We start from the raw sequence: 18,578 nt of genomic DNA, 5'->3' as shown, positions 1-18,578 counted from the left end.
TTATACAGAAAGCTCGGGTAAGGAGACTGATTATCTGGGCGTTTCATTTAGGCGATTCGAGGAAGAGCATCTTTTCTTACAGTATAGCTAAATTGCAGCTTTGTTTCTTTTTATGTGCAAGGATGGCTTATATACTGTCAGTCTGGCTCGTCACAGGCGCAACACAGGCATCGACTACACAATCGGCTTCTATCCCGTCACAAGTTTGACAAGATACAATTTCCAACTTTTCAGTGCTACATGACCAGATGTAACGCGATACGGCACGTGTGCCGGCCCAGCCATTACTTCTTAATGGCAGTCTCCAGGATGTCAATCAAAATATCCGCTGCAGCAAAATTAGCATCACCATGAAGCGGAGAACAAATCGACAACGTACCGTGCTTCTCCTCAAACACCAGCATAGGCCGCAGACGAATCGCCCTGTCGCCACTCGCCCCGATATTCAAGCCATTGGCCTTGGCCTTGGCCAGCACGTGCTCCCTCCGGGGGCTGTCAAACGCGATAAACGTGCCGCGGCCCTTGCCGCGCAGGTTCTGCACCTCGCCCGGGTACCGCGCCGCCAGCGCCTCGAGCTTCCCGTACAGGTAGCGGCCGACCTGAGCGGTGCGCTCCACGAGGCCCAGCCGCGCCACCTCGTCGTGGATGCCGCGGAACAGCAGGGCGCGCGCCGGGTCGCCCATCCACGTGTTGTACTGGCGGTACGGCTTGTCCGGGCGCAGGGCGTCGTCGCGGTAGTAGAAGCCCGCGGCCTGGGCCTTTTTCGAAAACGTCACCATGTCAGGCGGCGAGGGTAGTTCCCAATGCTCGTGGGCCCAGAAGCGGCCGGTGGCGCCGACGCCCGTCTGCACCTCATCGACAATGAGGAGCACCTTGTGGGCGGCGGTGATTTCGCGCAGGCGCCGGAAAAAGGCGGGCGACGCGTGGTTGTCGCCGCCCTCGGACTGAATCGGCTCCACGATGACGGCGGCCACGGGCTGTGGCCATGACGTCAGCAGGCGCTCCGTCTCGGCAAGGCAGCGCTCCTCTTCGGCCGCGTTGGCAGCGGCGTGGTCTTCCAACGGGTACTGCAGCTGGGGAAACGGCGCGGCCGGCCAGTCAAAGGCGGGAATGTCGAGCTTGTGGATGGCCTTGCTGCGCGTGGTGCTCAGGCTGCCAAAGAGGCGGCCGTGGAAGCCGCCGTGGAAGGAGAGGATGGAGTACTTGGGCGCGCCGGGCTCGGCGTTGTGCATGACGGAGGCGAGCTCTTCGGGGGTGAAGTCGGCGCCGCGGCGCTCCTGGGTGCGGCGCCAGATAAAGGCGGCTTTAAAAGCCAGCTCGTTGGCGTCGGAGCCCGTCATGGACGTGAGCACCTGGGTGAAGCCGGCGGGCGCGGCTTTCAGCAGGCCTGTCTCGAGGATGTCGGCCCATTCGGACGAGGGGAACGCGCCGAGGGCGGGACGATTGACAATGGCGCTCTTCATCTGCGGCGTGTCGGCAACTTCAAGCAGGTGAGGGTTGTTGTAGCCTAGAGGGATGGACGCAATCTGGGCGAATCTGCCTTTGTTGTCAGCGCGTCTCTTGCACTGTGCAAGGCTCAGGTGGAGGCGGTGGTAGTACGCACGCATCGAGGAGAACGTTGCCATCATGGTCTACGATGCTGTTTCGACGAATTAGCGACAATGGCCTAAAAGAAGACGCGGCGCAAGCTGCTCACTAGTTTCCGTGGCACTTGTCATAGTCGGCGACAAAGTTCATGCTCCGCGTGTCAAAGACCTTTTCCAGCTTGGCCAGCGCGGCCTTGGAGCGCGGCCCGGGAATCGCTGTCTGGACGGCCGGCTTTGGAGGCTCGTTTGGGAAGACGGACGAGGCCGTCGCCATGGGCCGCACGGCCTGCAGCCTGGTGACATGGCGAGGGAGGCGACGGGCGCCTGCGCGAACCGAGGAGAGCATTTTCCTTGCGATTCCAATCAATGTATTATGGAAAGCAAAAATGGACAGATTGAAAATGCAGCAAAGCAGAGGAATGGGGTTGATAAAGCCGGTCGACAAGGTTACCAGATTGGGGCGGGTGGTCACTTGGCCGGCGGCCGTCTCCACGCCACAAATGGATACCACGGAATTGGACGTGTGCGGAATCAGACAATTCCTTTTGGACAAGGCGAAACGGGTGGGAAGCTCATTTTCTCATTTTCGCATTATGAGTCGACGGGGATTCAGTGGGGGGGTTGCTGTGTGCGCCCTCCAACAGTTCCGAGGATTGGGGAAGCGACAAAGATGCAGATTCCAAGGCCGCCGGCGAAAGCGGACACGGCACCGACGCTAGGGCGTTTCGTATGGGGTTCGTGAGATGTTCAGTGGGCGCCAGAGGGCGCCGCGGGTGTGATTTGTTCAGAAGGCGCGTACTAATGATAATAAGTCATGTTGGGGGGTGGGTGTTGGAGCAGTAAAGAATTTGCCAATGTGTGAAAAACAAGAAAGGAGGAGCGCAAACGGACAGCTGCAGCCGCCGGCATGGCCAAGATCGATCCGTGTCGCTCTCACGACGCATTGGCCACGACCCGCCGTCATCGGCTCAAGGTGCCCTGTGCCAATTTTCTGCTTCATACCTAGGTTACTCTTGGTAAATGTGCCCATCTCAACGTACCATAGGACCTCGAGATGGAACGAGTCAAGTCGATGCTCACACCCAGCATTGCAAACGCCTCATAACCTGCTATCTACCATGTCTTGGCTCCTTTCGTAGCGACCTCGTCTTGGGTATCATCCGCATCAAAAAAAAAAAAAACTCCAGTCCTATAAAGAGTACATGTTGAAACTAATAACCTAAAAAGTCTTATGGGTTGAAACAAGACCAAAAAAAAGGACGCAAAAAATCTTTTTTCTTTTCTTCTTGTCCTGTGGAGATCCTTATCCCCTTACGCATCTCCCTTCCAGTACCGAGTCTGGATAAAGGGCATCTTGGCCACGACGGCCTTGCGCTTGCGCCCGCGGACGACGACGTCGACCTCTGTGCCGGCCTTGTGCAGGCCGTCCTTGACGTAGCCCATGGCGATGTTCTTGCCGAGCGTCGGGCTGGGCACGCCCGACGTGACGTCGCCGATTTTCTCGCCGTCCTTTTCGACCGTCGCGCCCTCGCGCGCCGGCGCGCCCTCCACCACGAACCCGACGCGGCGCCTCTGCACCCCCGCACCGCCCTTGCTGCGCGGCGTCATCTGCGCCACCAGGACCTCGGCGCCGTGGAAGCCCGCGTCGGCCGCGCGCCGCTCCTTGGGGATGATCCAGCTCAGGCCCGCCTCGACGGGCGTGATGCCGTCGTCGAGGTCGTGCCCGTAGAGGCACATGCCGGCCTCGAGCCGCAGCGAGTCGCGCGCCCCGAGCCCGGCCAGCTGCAGCCGCTCCGGGCCCGCAGCCGCCAGGAGCGCCTCGACGGCCGGCGTCGTCGTGTCAAACGCGGGGTACTGCTGCCCGTTGAACGACACCTCGAAGCCGTCCTCGCCCGTGTAGCCGCCGCGCGAGATGAGCACGGGGTGCGTCGAGCTGCCGTCGGCCAGTTTGAGCTGCGCCCACACGGCGTTGCCAAAGTACAGGCGCTCTAGGTTCACGTCGGCATACTCTCTGTCGAGTACTTGGGCGAGAATCTCGGCGGCCTGCGGGCCCTGCAGCGCAAAGAGGCCCGAGTTATCGAGGCGCGTCCACTCCACGCCGGCGCCAAACTGGCCGAGCTGCTCGTCAAAGTACTTGGTGTCCTTGTCGAGGCACGCGCCGTTGGTGACGACGTAGTACTCGTCCTCGCCGAGGCGCGTGATGACGGTGTCGTCGACGATGCCGCCCGTGCCCGGCCACAGCAGCGCCGTCAGCTTGCTCTGCATGGCGCCCTGCGTGGCCCACGCCGAGGGCGTGACGCGCTCCAGAAAGGCGGCCGCGCGGGGCCCCTTGAAGATGTGCTGCACCATGTGCGACACGTCAAAGAGGGAGGCGTGCTGGCGGGTGAAGTGGTGTGAGTCCGTCAGCGACTGGGCGCTGTACTGCACGGGCATGTGGTAGCCGGCAAAGGGCACCATCTTGCCGCCGCGGGCGACGTGCAAGTCGTAAAGCGGCGTCTTCTTGAGGGCGCCACCGGCCGCGGTCCCGGAGCCGTGACGCTGGTTGCCGCGCTGGCAGAGGACACGGGCGGCGGCGGCGGTGGTGAGGCGGCTGGCGGCCAGAGCAGGACGAGCCCGCACAGCCATGGCGATGCCCTTCATCATCTTGGTGGGCCGTTTGTCGGGGAAGAAGTTGGCGAGTTCAATTGACGAGAGGCGGCCGCGGCTACAAGTCACAGACACGGCGAGACAGAAAGATACAGAGAGAGAAGAGTGGTCGAGGGGAGAAGGAGGATGCGGCTCGTGGTCCCGGCAGAAGAGAATCAGAGAGTTTTCCCGAATTGCATGTTTTAGCAGTTCCTGGTACGTAACAGCCCAAGCTGTGGTGGGGCTCGGGTACCCCCGGACTTGAGGCTCAAGACCTCCGATATCGAAGACGGATCCGGGTGACAGCAGCAGGGTCTGGGGCTTCTTGTAGGGGGCTTAACCGCTGTAGCCTACTTTCTTCAGCGCTCCTACTGCGAAATCGCCCACTGTCCTACGAAACCTCATTACCAAACAGTTATTCAATCTGCAGGCAATAATAATAATACTCTCCAGCGGCATATCCGTCCATGCATATGCATACGCGCGACTGAAAATCAGGATACCATCACACACAGTCACACACAGTCACACGCACCGCCGTCCAAAACATATTCCAATACACTCTGTCCATTGTACATGCAATCACTCCATTACCTCGCACATCTACAACCAAGAATTGCTCATACTAACACCCAAAAAAACACGCCATGTACAAGAATAGTCGCTGTGTCTATCCGCTGTGCAGCATCTATCCTCGGCAAATATACTCGGCCTCGTCCAAGCCGCCCTCCTAGGCCGTCTGCTCGAAGCTGTACTTGAGCCAGCCTCCCAGCGCTCGCAGGCTTTCCCATCGCACATTCTCATCTTCCGACTGCATAAGCTCCATGATTCTCCTCTTGAGGCCGGCCTTTTCCAGCTGCCACCTCTTTTCCGGTACTTCCTTGACAAGGCAGCTGACATCGTTGCACGCAATGGCCAATACTTGCTTGTCGTTGTCCCACGGCTTCTTCATAATCTCGGCTAGTTGACGCGGAATTTCGCCATTCTGGTGTTCCAAAATCTTTCGCGCATTTTCTGCCCAGAATACTTGGTTCCTGTGGGGTGGTGACCAGCGCAGGTGGCCCGTCTGCACCTCGGCCACGTACTCATCAAACGTCGTCTTGGTCTTGGTGTAATCCTCGAGCATGACCTTTAGATTCTCCATGTCCTCGAGCAAGTCGACATCGCTGAGGTGACGAGCACCGAGCGTTTCCAGCAGAGGCGGCAGGCGTGCGAGGACCGCCGTGGGAAGCAGTGACGTTTGGTTCTTGGACAGCAGGTTGTACAGTGTCGAGAGAATCAGTCGGCTCGTCTTCTCTTTGGGCGACAGCCGCAGGAGGTGTGTGTACAGGAGGACAATATCGTACTCGCTAATACTGTAAGCATGCATCTACTGGTAGAAAAGGGGAACATACGTGTCGAGATCTTGACCAATCTCATCGGCCTCGAAGCTCATCTGCCACAAGACCAACAGGACGTGGTAGAGCAGCTGCAGGCCAACGCCGCCACCGACAGACCCTTCGGCGGCGGCGGTGCGGCCATTGGTGCTCCCGCTCCACAGGGTAGCTGACGCATTGCCTGAGTTGCTGACACCTGCAGCGCTGTGGAGAATCTTGATGAGCGGCGCAATCGTCTCGCTGCGCTGGTTCCAGAACTGCTCGCGGGAGGCATGGCTTCTCAGCAGGGTCGAGTATTCCTGCACGGCAATGTCTTGCAGACCAGCGTCAGTGCTCTTTGCCAGTCCCGAGATGTATGTGAAAAGTACGGGAAGGGCCTGCTGGACGGTCGCCTTGGACTCATCGCACGAGAGCGCCATGAGCGTGGTCAATGCATGCGAGGTGAGCAAAGGAATGTGGTCCTCGGTGGTGTTGGAGTGAAGCAGTGGTAGGAAGTGCGTGTATGGCTCGGGATTCTTGAAAAGAGCTTTGGCTAGGGATGGAACAGCTAAAGAAAACAAAAAGGTGAATGTCAGTAAATGTAGAGGAGAGACTTGCGAGGTATAAATGAGGGCGGTAGAAATTCTGGGACTTTGATGACATGTCCGCTACTTCCTCCTGTAGCCCTACAGTTTCAAGTATCAACGTACCGTCCAAGACGTCGGCAAGCAGAACAAGGATATACTGGATGACGTTGGCCTGCTTGGCAGCCGTCTCGAGAACACTGGGCTTGCCATTGCCGCCAACGAAAAGCGCGCGGTAGCCATCGAGGTCGGCCTCGACAATCTCCTTGCGCTGCCCGGGCTTCTTGGCCTTGTCGACGGCGCGAATCTTGGCGTGCTGGTCCTCGGTGAGGGTGCCGGCGCGGACCGCTCCCTCCCAGGGAATGGGCCGCTGGCGGATGTTGCTCTGGAGGGAAGCGAGGTACGTCGGCGGGTCGAGCGACATGGTTGGCCGTGTGCGCGTCGCGGCGGAAGGAGGAGAGAGAAGGGGTAGGTGCGAGGGAGCAGACAATCCGGTCCAAGTTCGGCGGCGGATTGGGTTGATGGGGGTGGATGGCCAGAGACGCCAGCGGAGGGAGAAGGTGAGGTGCAGTCTGGTGATGATGCAGCCTACCAATGGAGAGAGCTTAACCATGCTATCGATGTCAAGCCACAGAGGGACCCCACTGAGGCGGCGGCCATGTGTGGCTGTGCTAGTTCCAGCCACCAGCAAAAGCGTCATCAACCAAGTCGAACTCAACTGAGCAATGAAGTTGGAAGTTGGAAATTGGAACGAAAAGTAAATCGAAACAAGTCCCGTATACAGAAACGATACACAGGAGATGACAGATGACGCCGGGAATATCGCACGCTTTCTCCGACAAGCCCGTCGAGTATCATGACGGGCTGTAGCGGCCTGACCACGTCCGTCGCAGAGGTTCATCCTTCAGGATCATGGTGCTACCATATTCTCACCACTTTCTGCGTAAGCTAGGCTGTGGGATGCCATAGTTATTCTCACCACTTTCTGCGTAAGCTAGGCTGTGGGATGCGAGTCGGCGGGTGCGTCGGCGGGAATTTGAGCCGCTCGGTGAGATGCCAAATGTATAAAAAAGAGGCCGCTCTCGACAAGAGTGCAGCCGCAGGACCATCGACCATGATGCGCGTCTTCCTGTTCATCTCCTCGGCTGTGGCCGCCCTCATCACGCCCACTGTTGCAGACTACCAAGAGTGCCGTGACCACCTCGCGCCTGTGACTCAGTTCTACCTATTTGGCAACGATGACTGTGCCAACCACGGGCCGGGCAAGCGACTTGGCAACGTGCGCGTCTGCATGACGGACCTGGCCGAGCACAACTATGGCGAGCCGCAGGGCTGCCACAGGCTGGAGCAGGAGGGCGTGCTATCCATTTCGCAGTGGACGAATATCCAAGGATGTAACCGTGAGCATATACTATACTATTTTATGGGAGAGGGAGATGTACAGCTAATGAAACGGGGAGCAGTCTACATGTATACGGATGGCGAATGCCTGACTGGCATCAAGAAGCTCTCCGACATGGGTGGATGCAATTCTCCGTCTGGAGACTGGAGTGGCAAACCTTGGATGGCTTATCGTGCTTGGTGCCCACCAATGTGAGAATATCAATGTCAGCCGGCGGCGGAGGGTGTATGCACGTTATTATAGCGGTGAATCGGTTGCGGGAGATGGTTCGACTCGGTAGGGCATGGATGCATGTTGTCATGCTTGGTCAACAAGCCCACACCACCTAACCCAGCAGACCGGGCCAATTGATGCAGATTCGAGCCAGTGCTGTCCCGTGATGCCGAGCCTTGGCCTCGTGAAGGTGTGTTGTTTTGTTCATGGCAGCAATGCAGGGTAGTAAGCGGCGGCGATCGAGACATGCAGCGAGCCCACCGCTAGAGTGACCCGAGCCGGGCCGGCGATGAACGGGACGCTAGACACGACGGCTTGCCCGTGTGACTGACAGGAGCCCGTTGATTCCGGGCGCGGCTGAGCATTGGGTATTGGGCGACAAGGGCGGGTGGCACTCGTGTCTTGTTGAGCTGTGAGCCAGTGGCCCATTGGGCACGGTTGGAAGAGAAACAGCCCAAGTTGCGAGGTGGAGATGCCAGCTGTAGAAGAGTACCTCCCTACAGGATGACAAACAGGCAGACAGGCAGACAGGCAAACGCTCAGATGATGTAGGCGTACTGCTCTGCTGGCAGATTATTAACCAAGGAAAAACAAGGACGCAAATACGAGGTACAGCCAGGACAAGGACACGGCGAGATATTAGTACCATGTAGCACTAAAAATCGAGGTGCCTCAAGGCCTCACCGTCAGCCGACGTGGCTGGCCCTGACCCTTGTTCCTGGATGCGACTCGGCGCTAGACAGGGGGTCAACAGGACAATGCAGGAACATGAGGATAGGACGAATGGTTTATTTTTATTTTTAAATGTCAAAGTAAAAAATCCGCGCGTTGTACGGAGTACATAGCTCATCTTTTGGCTGGTCGGGCCTTGGTTTCGCGAAATGGAGGGGCTGGCAGGCCTAGGCGTTGGCAAACAGCTAAATATACGCTAAATATACGGGAGGCTGGGAAAACCGTCGACTTTTTTTTATTTTTTAGCGCAGAAGCCTCCCCCAACCTCCAACCTTCTTTTTAAAAGTCCAAGTTATGCATGGCGCCCCGACGCAGCACCGCATCGTGCTTTTTATTCCTTCTTCCTTTGCTACTCTTTTCCCTCTAACAAACTACTGTCAAACTACTGCTCTGCCGGAGAGTTTCCTCGTGCACACAGGAAACCGTTGAACCTTGAGCCGGCTTGCATCGCTCACAGTGCCAATTACACTCCTCCTCCCCTCTGCCCGCCGACTCTCGGGCCGGCCCGCCCTTTGCGCATTCCAGTGCCAAAACAGCCTCCCATTCAAGATTCCAGAGAATCAGACAACCACCACGCCCCAGCTCTCCTCCCTCGGAGCCTCTGCTTCGGGCAGGATTTCCCCCGCCGCCACCACCACAATGGGGATTCGCATTCCTCCGTCGTCGTCCGCCTCATCACGGCGGACAAGTACGAAACGACAGGCTCCCCTCCTCCTCCTCCTCGCCGCCTCGGCCTCGACCATCACCGCCTCGCCGTACCCCAGAGGCGACATCCTCCACGACAGCCGCTACGCCTACCTCGTCGGGCGGACCTGCGCCAGCGTCTGCGGCGACAGCGGGCAGTACTGCTGCGGCAGCAACGAGCACTGCACGACGCTGCCCAACAACGTCGCGACGTGCCTCGCCAGCGGCGCCGTCGCCTCGCCGCTCTACACCACCACCTGGACCGAGACGCGCACCTACACCAGCACCATCCTCACCTGGTTCGTGCCGCCGCCCGCGCCCACCGCCGGCGTCGCCTGCGTGCCCCAGCGCCCCGAGTGGGCCGCCTGCGGCGAGATTTGCTGCGCCGGCTGGCAGACGTGCGCCTGGCAGGGGCAGTGCTCCGCCAAGCCCGGCTACGGCGAGCCCACCACCGTCATCGTCACCTCCAACGGCGTCGTCACCACCCAGTACTCGGCCCCGTATCGCGTCACCGGCACCACCACCATTACCGGCACCGGCATCCGCACCACCGACCCGGGCCTCACCACCGGCACCGCCACCCCGACCTCGTCCTCCACCAGCAGCAGCCGCACCCCCACCAGCACCCAGGACCCCGACGGCGCTGGCGGTGCCTCCCCCGGCACCGCCAACAACAAGCTGAGCGGCGGCGCCATTGCCGGCATCGTCATCGGCTCGCTCGCCGCCGCCGGCCTGCTCATCCTGCTCTGCTTCTGCTGCATCGCCCGCGGCCTCTTCCACGCCATCTTCGGCAAGAAGCGCGACAAGGGCGACCCCTACGACGACCGGAGCGCCTCGGGCCACACCCGCCGCGACCGCCATTCAGGCTGGTTCGGCGGCGGCGGCGGCCGTCCCTCGTCCGTCAGCGACCGCCGCAGCGAGAAGAAGTCGAGCAGCGGCGCCAAGTGGCTCGGCATCGCCAGCGGTGCCGCCACCCTGCTGGCCCTGCTCAACATGAAGAAAAAGGACAAGAAGGAGCCCTCGCGCAAGGGCTCATCGCGCTACAACGACTCCTACTCCTACTACAGCTACTCCGACTACACCGGCACCAGCAGCGCGAGCTCCGGCCGCAGAGGAGCCCGCACCGCCCGCACCGCCCGTACCGCTCGCACCGCGCGGTCCGCCCGCTCGAGGACTAGCCGTGACAGTCGCAGCCGCATGGACAGCCGCAGTCGGATGGACAGTCGGAGCCGCGTTGGCGAGCGCAGTCGGGTCGAGAGCCGCATGGGCATGCCGAGATCGGCTTACACGGCCAGATCTGCCTCTCAACATGAGTAGGCGACTTCTTGGAGAAGCTACGACCTGAATCGTGTCTGCCCCAGTCCAGTACTGCGCAGCACACTACTACGACTGCGATTGTATATGTAGCGAGAAAACACATTGCTCGCCTTGGCCGGTCTCGCGCCAGATAGGTTGAGTGGCATATGCGTTGATTTCAAATTTTGTCCTTGGTTCATTGATGAATGAAAACGGCGTTGGTTGGAATTTTGCTTATATCTTGTTTTTTTAATTGGAATGACAGACCAAGTGGACTGGACGGACCTAGACTGTAATGCCTCCATGATGAGCATGATTTGAGGTGAGGGAGGCTTTTGCTCATTCTCCCCACGGGACCCTTTTGTACATACCGTTGCGTTTGCATTCGATGGATACGACTTGAATGATTTGATAGAATTTGGAGAAAAAAAAAAGACCCTACTGTCGACGAGCCTTGCCTCGATCAAAATTGGACTTTTATACCTAATTTTGTTTCTTTTTTTCCTCAACAAATATACCACGAATAGACTGACTCACTGCCATTGTCAGTGCCACAACCAACTCCTTGCTCTCCAAATCGCATGTGACTGTCATCGTTGTTTTTCGCCACCAGTGCGCAACTCATATAGACGTTAAGTAGACGTTAGATTATTGTGTTTTGCTTTTGAATTTTTGTACGTAGCCCATATGCTACGTGACATGCAAATGTAAACCTTCGCCTCTCCTGTAAGACCCAGAAACGCAAAAGAAACAAGAATCCGTGTCCATAATTTACTCCTCCACAACGTTGCCCTTCTCGGAAACGTACAGACCGTCCAGGAACTAGCAATTGTGTTAGTGAAACGAATTTCGAGCCGAGGACCGATAGATGAGCGGGACAAAGTCATGGGGCCCAAATGACCCAGAACCCGTCCCAGCAAACCCTTCTCGTGCGTCATGTATTTTCGTACCTTTCGGATATCCTTGTTGCGGACCTTGCAGATCTGCTGAATGTCGGCGGCACTTTGCGAGACGTTCTCGATCGAGTTGCCAGAGAGGACGAGCTCATCCTTTTGCGAAGTCGAGATGACGGCATCGACGCCCTCGGCCATGACCACGCGGCGGACAATCTTCTCGCCGATGAAGTTGCGGATCTCGACCTCCCAGAGACCCGTGTCCTTGCTCTGCTCGACGTTGACGTTGATGGGGAAATGCGCGTAGACGTAGCGCATCTTGTACTTGAAGCCCTTTGTGACACCGATAATCATGTTGCTGATGATGGACTTGACGGTGCGCAGGGTGGCGACATTCTTGCGGTTGCCGTGGTGGATCTCAATGGAGATGGTGTTCTTGGAGGCGTGGCCAAAGTTGACGGCAACGTGGCCGAGGTTCTTGACGAGCTTGCCGCGGGGGCCCTCGACGGTGACGATGCGGGTCTTGATGGCGACCTTGACTGTAATGCGCAGTGATGGGTTAGCGAAAAAAGAGCTCGTGCCAGTCGGTATTTCTGCGTTGCCAGTTCTAGTAGCCGGTGAAAAGTAGACGAGGAGCAGGCGGTGCAAGGCGAAGACGAGGAAGAAGATTTTGAGATGTCGCCGCGCTAGGCATGTCGTAGATTTCTCCTCTCCAATCGCAAATTTGCCGACAATTTCGCATAAAATATATCGTTGCGAGCAAGAGGTTTTCGTCGTGATCGTCGTCGGGGTCGAGCATTGAGCGGCAGGTTCGGCGTACATTTCAAAAAATCTTCTTTTCGTCTTTCGTCCACCTTGTCGTCTAAGTTTCCTCGGGCGCCAAAAACCGAGCAATGACAAGGAAATAACAATTCGATTTTCACGTACCACCCTCGGGAATTTCCAGGAGCTCCTGGGAATGAATGTATTTCATCCTGCCGGTATTTGATGGGGTGGGATTGGGCGTGAGGTTGAGAGGGTATCTAGAGACTGCACGGCGGGATCACACAACAGAATGTTTAGCGATTATCGTTGTGGGTAGAAAAGTTCTAGGGCTCGGTGCACGTGAGGGCAAAATGGCAGGGCCGGTGTTTTCCCGGAGCGAGTCTGACGACCCACTCAAACTGAACAACGGCTCCGGCGGGGCAGTAGAAACCACGTGATCTTGAAATTCAAGCTCGGATGAATTTGATGAGATTATCATGAGTTAGATGAGGACGGCTTAGACTGAATGTTGTGCTTCATCAAACAACGGGGTTTTCATATTGTTGAAATCAGTGATATATGAGATGCAATTGTTGGCCGAGGTCTTCAGCCTGCCGTGAGTGCCGAGGTTGAAATCTTGCAGAGAGTGTGACAATTTCATTAGTTTGGAGCAGGAATATTGTCCTGACCAGCTTATAAGATGTCGCGCTGGGGTTCATGGATTCACTTCATTCTATCTTGTTCTTGTTGAAGTCGTTGGCGCATGTTTGCTGTCAAGCCAGTCATACGTCAGCTATCCTCGAGGCTCCACAGTAGCATCAGTAGCCGTAGCTCGCAACGAACGACAATGTCTCCAGGTACCACCAGTGCCACAACCTCTCCGCCGCTCCGAGCTCAAGGACTTCTCAGCTCACCCTCACCCGACAACGACATATTTTTCCGCGGCTCCGGCGTATGGGACCACCCTCCCCCTCTCATCCACCATGTCGTACTTTTTCTCCACGCCCGTCGACATCGACGTCGTCCTCGACGCCGCCGACGACCGGTCCATGGTCGACGTCAAGCTCGACAAGAACCGCCGCGAAAAGGCGCCGCTGTACATGGACGGCGAGTCGGTCAAGGGCGGCGTGACGGTCCGCCCCAAGGACGGCAAGCGCCTCGAGCACACGGGCATCAAGGTGCAGTTTATTGGCACGATAGGTACGCGACTTGCGCCGACACCCCCCCCCCAACGCCCCCTTCACCCACCCCATCTGGCTGGGCGAGTTTTGTCGCGCGGCATACAATGCTTGTCAATTGCAGAGCCAATGCCATATCAGCTTAACCGCAATGAGCCCGATGCTGACTAGATGACCCCCCTCCAGAAATGTTCTTTGACCGCGGCAACCACTACGAGTTCCTCTCCCTCAACCAGGAGCTCGCCGCGCCCGGCGAGCTGCAGCACCCGCAGACGTTCGACTTCAACTTCAAAAACGTCGAGAAGCAGTACGAGTCGTACAACGGTATCAACGTCAAGCTGCGCTACTTTGTGCGCGTCACCGTCTCGCGCCGCATGGCCGACGTCATCCGCGAAAAGGACATTTGGGTCTACAGTTACCGCATCCCGCCCGAGGTCAACAGCAGCATCAAGATGGACGTCGGCATCGAGGACTGCCTCCACATCGAGTTTGAGTACAGCAAGAGCAAGTATCATCTCAAGGATGTCATCGTCGGCCGCATCTACTTCCTGCTCGTCCGCCTCAAGATTAAGCACATGGAGCTCTCCATTATCCGCCGCGAGACCACCGGCGCCGCCCCCAACCAGTACAATGAGAGCGAGACCCTCGTCCGCTTCGAGATTATGGACGGCTCGCCGTCGCGCGGCGAGATCATCCCCATCCGCCTCTTCCTCGGCGGCTTCGACCTGACTCCGACGTTTCGCGACGTCAACAAGAAGTTCTCCACGAGGTATTACCTCAGTCTCGTTCTTATTGACGAAGGTATGACGCGCAACCGTGGATTTTTTCCTTGGCCCCCCCTCCCTACACTTATACTGACACCTTTCTAGATGCTCGCCGCTACTTTAAGCAGTCAGAAATCATCCTCTTCCGCCAGGCTCCCGACCAGCAATTCGAGCAGAATAGCCACGCGCTGGCTGCTCCTCCACCTGAGAACGCTTCCTTGGTGGCGGAAGCGTAGATGGCCTAGATCCGCTTCTGTTGCCCTGTTTTCATGTTCTGATTACTAGCCTTTTTGTCCTTCTTTTATTTGAATTTGCTTGCTTAGCATACGTACTGGCGTTCTTGGGGCGATGGGGGGATAGGGACCACCTTGGCAACGTCCATTTTGGACCGATATATCCCTAGATAAAGACATGAAAAAAAGATCATTCACATCAAATCGAATCATGGGAGGCAGTCCATAAAAACATCGCTACACTTTATTTCCAGTGCGCAGGTCGATCAGACCACCTATCCAGTGACCAAACAATCAAAATAGCAGGAAGAAGACACTAAAATTGTTAATCTACAAAACCGCAAGATCCATTATATCTGTCGCCTTCTTTTCTTTGCTTCTCCAAGTTCCCAGGCATTTTTCATGCAAGATCCATGACATCGTCCGCTGTAAACCCAAACTGGTTGTTCTGGATGGCTGCAATCCTATCCAGCTCATCTTGGTATTGCTTGCGCACATCCGCGAGCGATACGACGGCGCGCTTCTTCGGTAGCCCCGTGGTTTCATCGGCGGCACCAGCAACACCCTCATCAAAGACCCATGCTTGCTTGGGGTCGACGCAGCTCAGAGCATTAATGAGCAGCAGGTACTGCCTCGTGACAGGCGTGTCGAGCACGTCGTCACCGGTGATCTTGTCCGCCTCGCCGGCGAGCTTGAGCTTCTGAATGCGGTCGAGGAGGACCCATGCCGCACCGCGCATATTTTGGCGCTTGATCCGCCATGCGTACAGTACTTGGTGGTAGTGCGCACCGTGCACCACATCGAGGGCGTTGCGGCAACGCTTGGCGAGGAACTCGTCGACGTCTTGCTGCATTCCTGGGAACGGCAACGCGACGAGCTCGCTGTTGTGGCAGGTCTCGCACATCTTGTCTACGAGGAGGCGCAAGCTAGATGAGCGTAGGGCTTGGTCCTTGATAGACAGGAGAGTAGTGTGGGCAAGCTCAAACTGGCAAGTGGCGAGCGCAGCGCTGAACTGTCGGGTAAGCATTTGCGCTTCGACTGATCCGCGATCAGGCCGTGCGGATGTAAATTGGATCGCTAGGCGCGCAAATTCAACGACGTAAGAGTACGCCTTTTGACTGTCGTAGAGTGCCACGATGTGTGAGTAGTAGGAAGGCAGTCCGCTGTTGAACAAAGCCCATTCCGTGTCGTCTAGCAAGCCGCTGCTGTGGCGGTCAAGCTCGATATTTTCGGCGCCTGTCATAATTAGTATACCGGACGTGGCATGATGCTGTGAGACTTACTCATTCCGACGGCAGCCTTCCGGAAGAAGTGCGCCGCGCCGCTGTAGTCCTTCAGGAAGAGGCTGACGCGACCCTGAACATACACCGAGAAAGGATCCTCGCTGCAAAATGGTGTGAGGGTGCTAGCTAGATCCGCGCGTTGCCTCTTGATGAGTGAGCACTGGATCAGGGCCGGTGATAGTTCGATATCACTATCTGCGGCGCATAGAGAGATTGCAATCTCAGTGATGCTCCTGCTCAGAGCCTCATTTCTGCTTCTAAAGCCAAGCAAATGGTCAACATTGGCTTCCAGCGCTGTGACAACTTGCGTATCGTCAACACTCTTTTTGGGCGAGATGGTCCTGTCCGGCCTGAAGAGGGGCACAGAGAGCTCGGTTTGAGATAGCCGTTTCAGCAGCTCCAAGCGGCGCAGGGCGGCAATCAAGCCGCGGAACACACTGCCGACGTCTACGCGGTGGTGAAGAATGTCTTCCTCGTTATCGAATTCAAACTCCATATGTACAAGGAGGATGAGCTGGCTGAAGCACACGTTCCACTGCATCGTCAAGCAGTCCTGTGTGGCGGCCATGATAAGCTTTCGGCCAAATTCGGTAACGGGGTTATTGAGCTGCCGACTCCTCATCGCAGCAGGAGTTGTGAGTAGGTTGAGCACGTCATTGTACAGCTCATCCGTCACCGCGCTGAAGTTTTGGCCGAGAACGTCGACGATTTGCGTGCAGTCCTCGTCAGTAATGCCACGCCAAAATCCAGCCTTGTCGGAAAAGAACTGAATGCGCTCCAAATCCGTTTTTTGAGACTGCTCGAATAATTCTGGTCGTAGAGCCGCGTTGCATAGCTGCAGATAACTGTCCGAGAATCCGTCAACAAATGACAGCGCTGAGCTGATGAGAGCAGTCTCCTCTTGTCTGCCCGAATCAGGAATGTTGAGATTATGGTAGATACGCTCCAAGTCACTGCAATCCCGGACGGCCGAGACAAGATCAGCGCAAACAATCCAGGCAATGTCGGATTCGGGGTCCACTGCTAGGCTGATGGCTTCACCGCGTTGCTTATCCAGTTCAATGAGCAGCCTGTAGAAGCGGCGCCATTGAGTTTCGCTCGATGACCGGAATTGTTCATAGTCCATGGCACCAGAAGCGCTTTTCTCCAGCGATGCCGCCGCACCAAGCACGGAACATATAGATTCAGCCAGACCACGTCCCTTGTTTCCTTCTCTAGCTTTTCCAAGGCCCCGCTCATAGATGGAGAGTGCCACCTCGAGGGTTGCTTTGGTGAATCGACCGGGCGTTAAGATTAATCGCAGCCACTTTTCCGTTACATCTTGCGGGTCCCATGGCCCAGAGGTTTCGGCCGTCAGCAAGCCTGTATCGGAGTGAACACCTTCCCAGCCCCGCTGCCAGACCTGCGACATGTTGGTTCTGTCCAAGTCAAGCCTTTGAACTCGGTACGTCATGTTGTTCTTCCACAACGTCCAGAGGTTGATACTGCCGTCCTCGGGCGATGAGAGCACGAAATCAGCCAAGGTCCATATATCCGATGAGGAAGGCGTCTCAGGAATAAGAGTCAACTTGGGGAACAGATCCTCCAAGGTAAGAGAATGAGGCCCCTTGGCGACAACTTTCCAAAACTTGAATTCACCAGGCCCGATGGGTGAGTATGTGGCGCATATTCGCTGCCCGGGGCTGCGGCCAACCAATTGCACCAAGTTAGCTTGAGAAGGATGTAGCGTCCATTTGCCAATCTCCTGAGGTGATCTATCGGCACCGAGCAAGTCTCCTGTGAACAAGATCTGGCCGTCCTGGATGTTCCATATACGGATGCGGTGGTCGAGGCACACGGTAATAGCAAACAGGCAGTTATCCAGCCCTAGAGATGTAACTTGTACCGCAGTGGCGGCACTATATTCCATATTGGTTCGGCCATATCGAATTGTGTGGCTGCCCTGGAAAGGCAACAGACTTCGGAGATTTTGCTTCCATCCTTGGACGTTAAAAAAGGTTTCCTTCCAGACACCACCTGCACGGATGTTAGCATTTTTTGCCCACACCTCTTTAGATAGCTAATCTCAAAACATACCATCGTCAGCCTGGTTTCGGTCCAGACGAATCATGCCACCATCATTGACCGTCACAAGCAGCATGTTGGCCGATACGGCAACCATGCGATGCGGGTACTTGAACGCGACCCCAGCCGGCGCCTGGACCTTGGCCAGGTCGGAAAGGCCCGCGTCGATTGCTGTCCGCTTTCGAAAGAGGTCCGGCCGCAGGGTAAACGTGTAGAGGTGAGACGAGGTGTCGAGGACGAAGAGACAGAGCGCGTCGTGCTCCTGCGGGTCAGCGAGCGCGACGCAGCCCGGCTGGATGGGCACCGCAAAGTGAAAGTTGAGCACCAGCGGGGCGTCGGCCGCCTTGCTGTGGCAGCAGATGTCGGCGGCGCGCACGCTCAGCAGGTGGCCGTCCTCGAGGACGCGCCAGAGAAAGTTGCGGGGCGAGTCGTGCCACTGGCGGTGGTAGATGGACGTTGCGGTGGCGAGGTTCTTGCGGCGAAAGGCCGTCTCGTCTTCGGCGGCGCCATCGGTCGTGCTGCGCGCGCTGCCGCCGGACAGCGAGGGCACGCGGATCGTGACAATCGACGCGGCGGCGGGAGGCTCGAGGTTCAAGCGGGTCTCTTTGAAGAGAATCTGCGCGTCGCCCGAATCCATCTCGCCTCCTGGAGCTCTAGGAGCGCATGCGTCGTGGGTCGCTATGGAAGAAAACGCAGAGGGAAAGGGCGTGATTCGATGGTTTGCGAGGCCGACGATGCAGAGCGTTTGCTGATGGGAAGTGGTGTTGGCGGCGCAGAGCTGTTTTTTTGGGGAGCTCTGTTGTTCAAGGCTGCTTGCTGCCCTGGGGCAGAATTTCCCCATCGGCCTTGGCTTGTTTCTGTGGAGCGTAGCTCAGGTTCAGGTTCAGGTACGTACCACATCGTATACAGCAAGCAGTTGTACAATATATGCAGTTGTACAAA

At 57.0% G+C, this 18,578-nt stretch overlaps 7 protein-coding genes across 7 annotated transcripts; 2 read left to right on the top strand and 5 right to left on the bottom strand.

Moving 5' to 3' along the window:
• Window positions 1-284: 284 nt before the first annotated feature.
• CCM_06829 (4-aminobutyrate aminotransferase) lies at window positions 285-1,932 on the bottom strand (the record flags this gene model as incomplete). Its single annotated transcript, XM_006671967.1, has 4 exons — window positions 285-328; window positions 380-1,536; window positions 1,604-1,639; window positions 1,697-1,932. The coding sequence occupies 4 exons, from the start codon at window positions 1,930-1,932 to the stop codon at window positions 285-287; spliced, it is 1,473 nt and encodes a 490-aa protein (XP_006672030.1).
• A 965-nt stretch (window positions 1,933-2,897) lies between these two features.
• Window positions 2,898-4,211, bottom strand: CCM_06828 (aminomethyltransferase; the record flags this gene model as incomplete). The annotated part of the gene is made up of 1 exon (XM_006671966.1): window positions 2,898-4,211. One exon carries the CDS (start codon window positions 4,209-4,211, stop codon window positions 2,898-2,900), a length of 1,314 nt encoding a protein of 437 aa, XP_006672029.1.
• A 730-nt stretch (window positions 4,212-4,941) lies between these two features.
• On the bottom strand, window positions 4,942-6,763 carry CCM_06827 (vacuolar ATP synthase subunit H; the record flags this gene model as incomplete). The annotated part of the gene is made up of 3 exons (XM_006671965.1): window positions 4,942-5,560; window positions 5,606-6,119; window positions 6,277-6,763. The coding sequence occupies 3 exons, from the start codon at window positions 6,761-6,763 to the stop codon at window positions 4,942-4,944; spliced, it is 1,620 nt and encodes a 539-aa protein (XP_006672028.1).
• Window positions 6,764-9,136: 2,373 nt separating this feature from the next.
• On the top strand, window positions 9,137-10,498 carry CCM_06826 (uncharacterized protein; the record flags this gene model as incomplete). The annotated part of the gene is made up of 1 exon (XM_006671964.1): window positions 9,137-10,498. The coding sequence occupies one exon, from the start codon at window positions 9,137-9,139 to the stop codon at window positions 10,496-10,498; it is 1,362 nt and encodes a 453-aa protein (XP_006672027.1).
• A 750-nt stretch (window positions 10,499-11,248) lies between these two features.
• CCM_06825 (60S ribosomal protein L9) lies at window positions 11,249-12,192 on the bottom strand (the record flags this gene model as incomplete). The annotated part of the gene is made up of 2 exons (XM_006671963.1): window positions 11,249-11,299; window positions 11,428-12,192. 2 exons carry the CDS (start codon window positions 12,190-12,192, stop codon window positions 11,249-11,251), a joined length of 816 nt encoding a protein of 271 aa, XP_006672026.1.
• A 905-nt stretch (window positions 12,193-13,097) lies between these two features.
• CCM_06824 (vacuolar protein sorting 26) lies at window positions 13,098-14,292 on the top strand (the record flags this gene model as incomplete). Its single annotated transcript, XM_006671962.1, has 3 exons — window positions 13,098-13,314; window positions 13,464-14,093; window positions 14,162-14,292. The coding sequence occupies 3 exons, from the start codon at window positions 13,098-13,100 to the stop codon at window positions 14,290-14,292; spliced, it is 978 nt and encodes a 325-aa protein (XP_006672025.1).
• Window positions 14,293-14,689: 397 nt separating this feature from the next.
• CCM_06823 (uncharacterized protein) lies at window positions 14,690-18,536 on the bottom strand (the record flags this gene model as incomplete). The annotated part of the gene is made up of 4 exons (XM_006671961.1): window positions 14,690-15,525; window positions 15,573-17,588; window positions 17,649-18,457; window positions 18,532-18,536. The coding sequence occupies 4 exons, from the start codon at window positions 18,534-18,536 to the stop codon at window positions 14,690-14,692; spliced, it is 3,666 nt and encodes a 1,221-aa protein (XP_006672024.1).
• Window positions 18,537-18,578: the final 42 nt, after the last annotated feature.

This window comes from Cordyceps militaris (assembly GCF_000225605.1).
Source record: "Cordyceps militaris CM01 unplaced genomic scaffold CCM_S00005, whole genome shotgun sequence".
In the NCBI taxonomy this organism is placed as follows: domain Eukaryota; kingdom Fungi; phylum Ascomycota; class Sordariomycetes; order Hypocreales; family Cordycipitaceae; genus Cordyceps; species Cordyceps militaris.
Note: the sequence above shows the minus strand (reverse complement) of the source record. Positions and strands in the feature narration are given on the sequence as shown.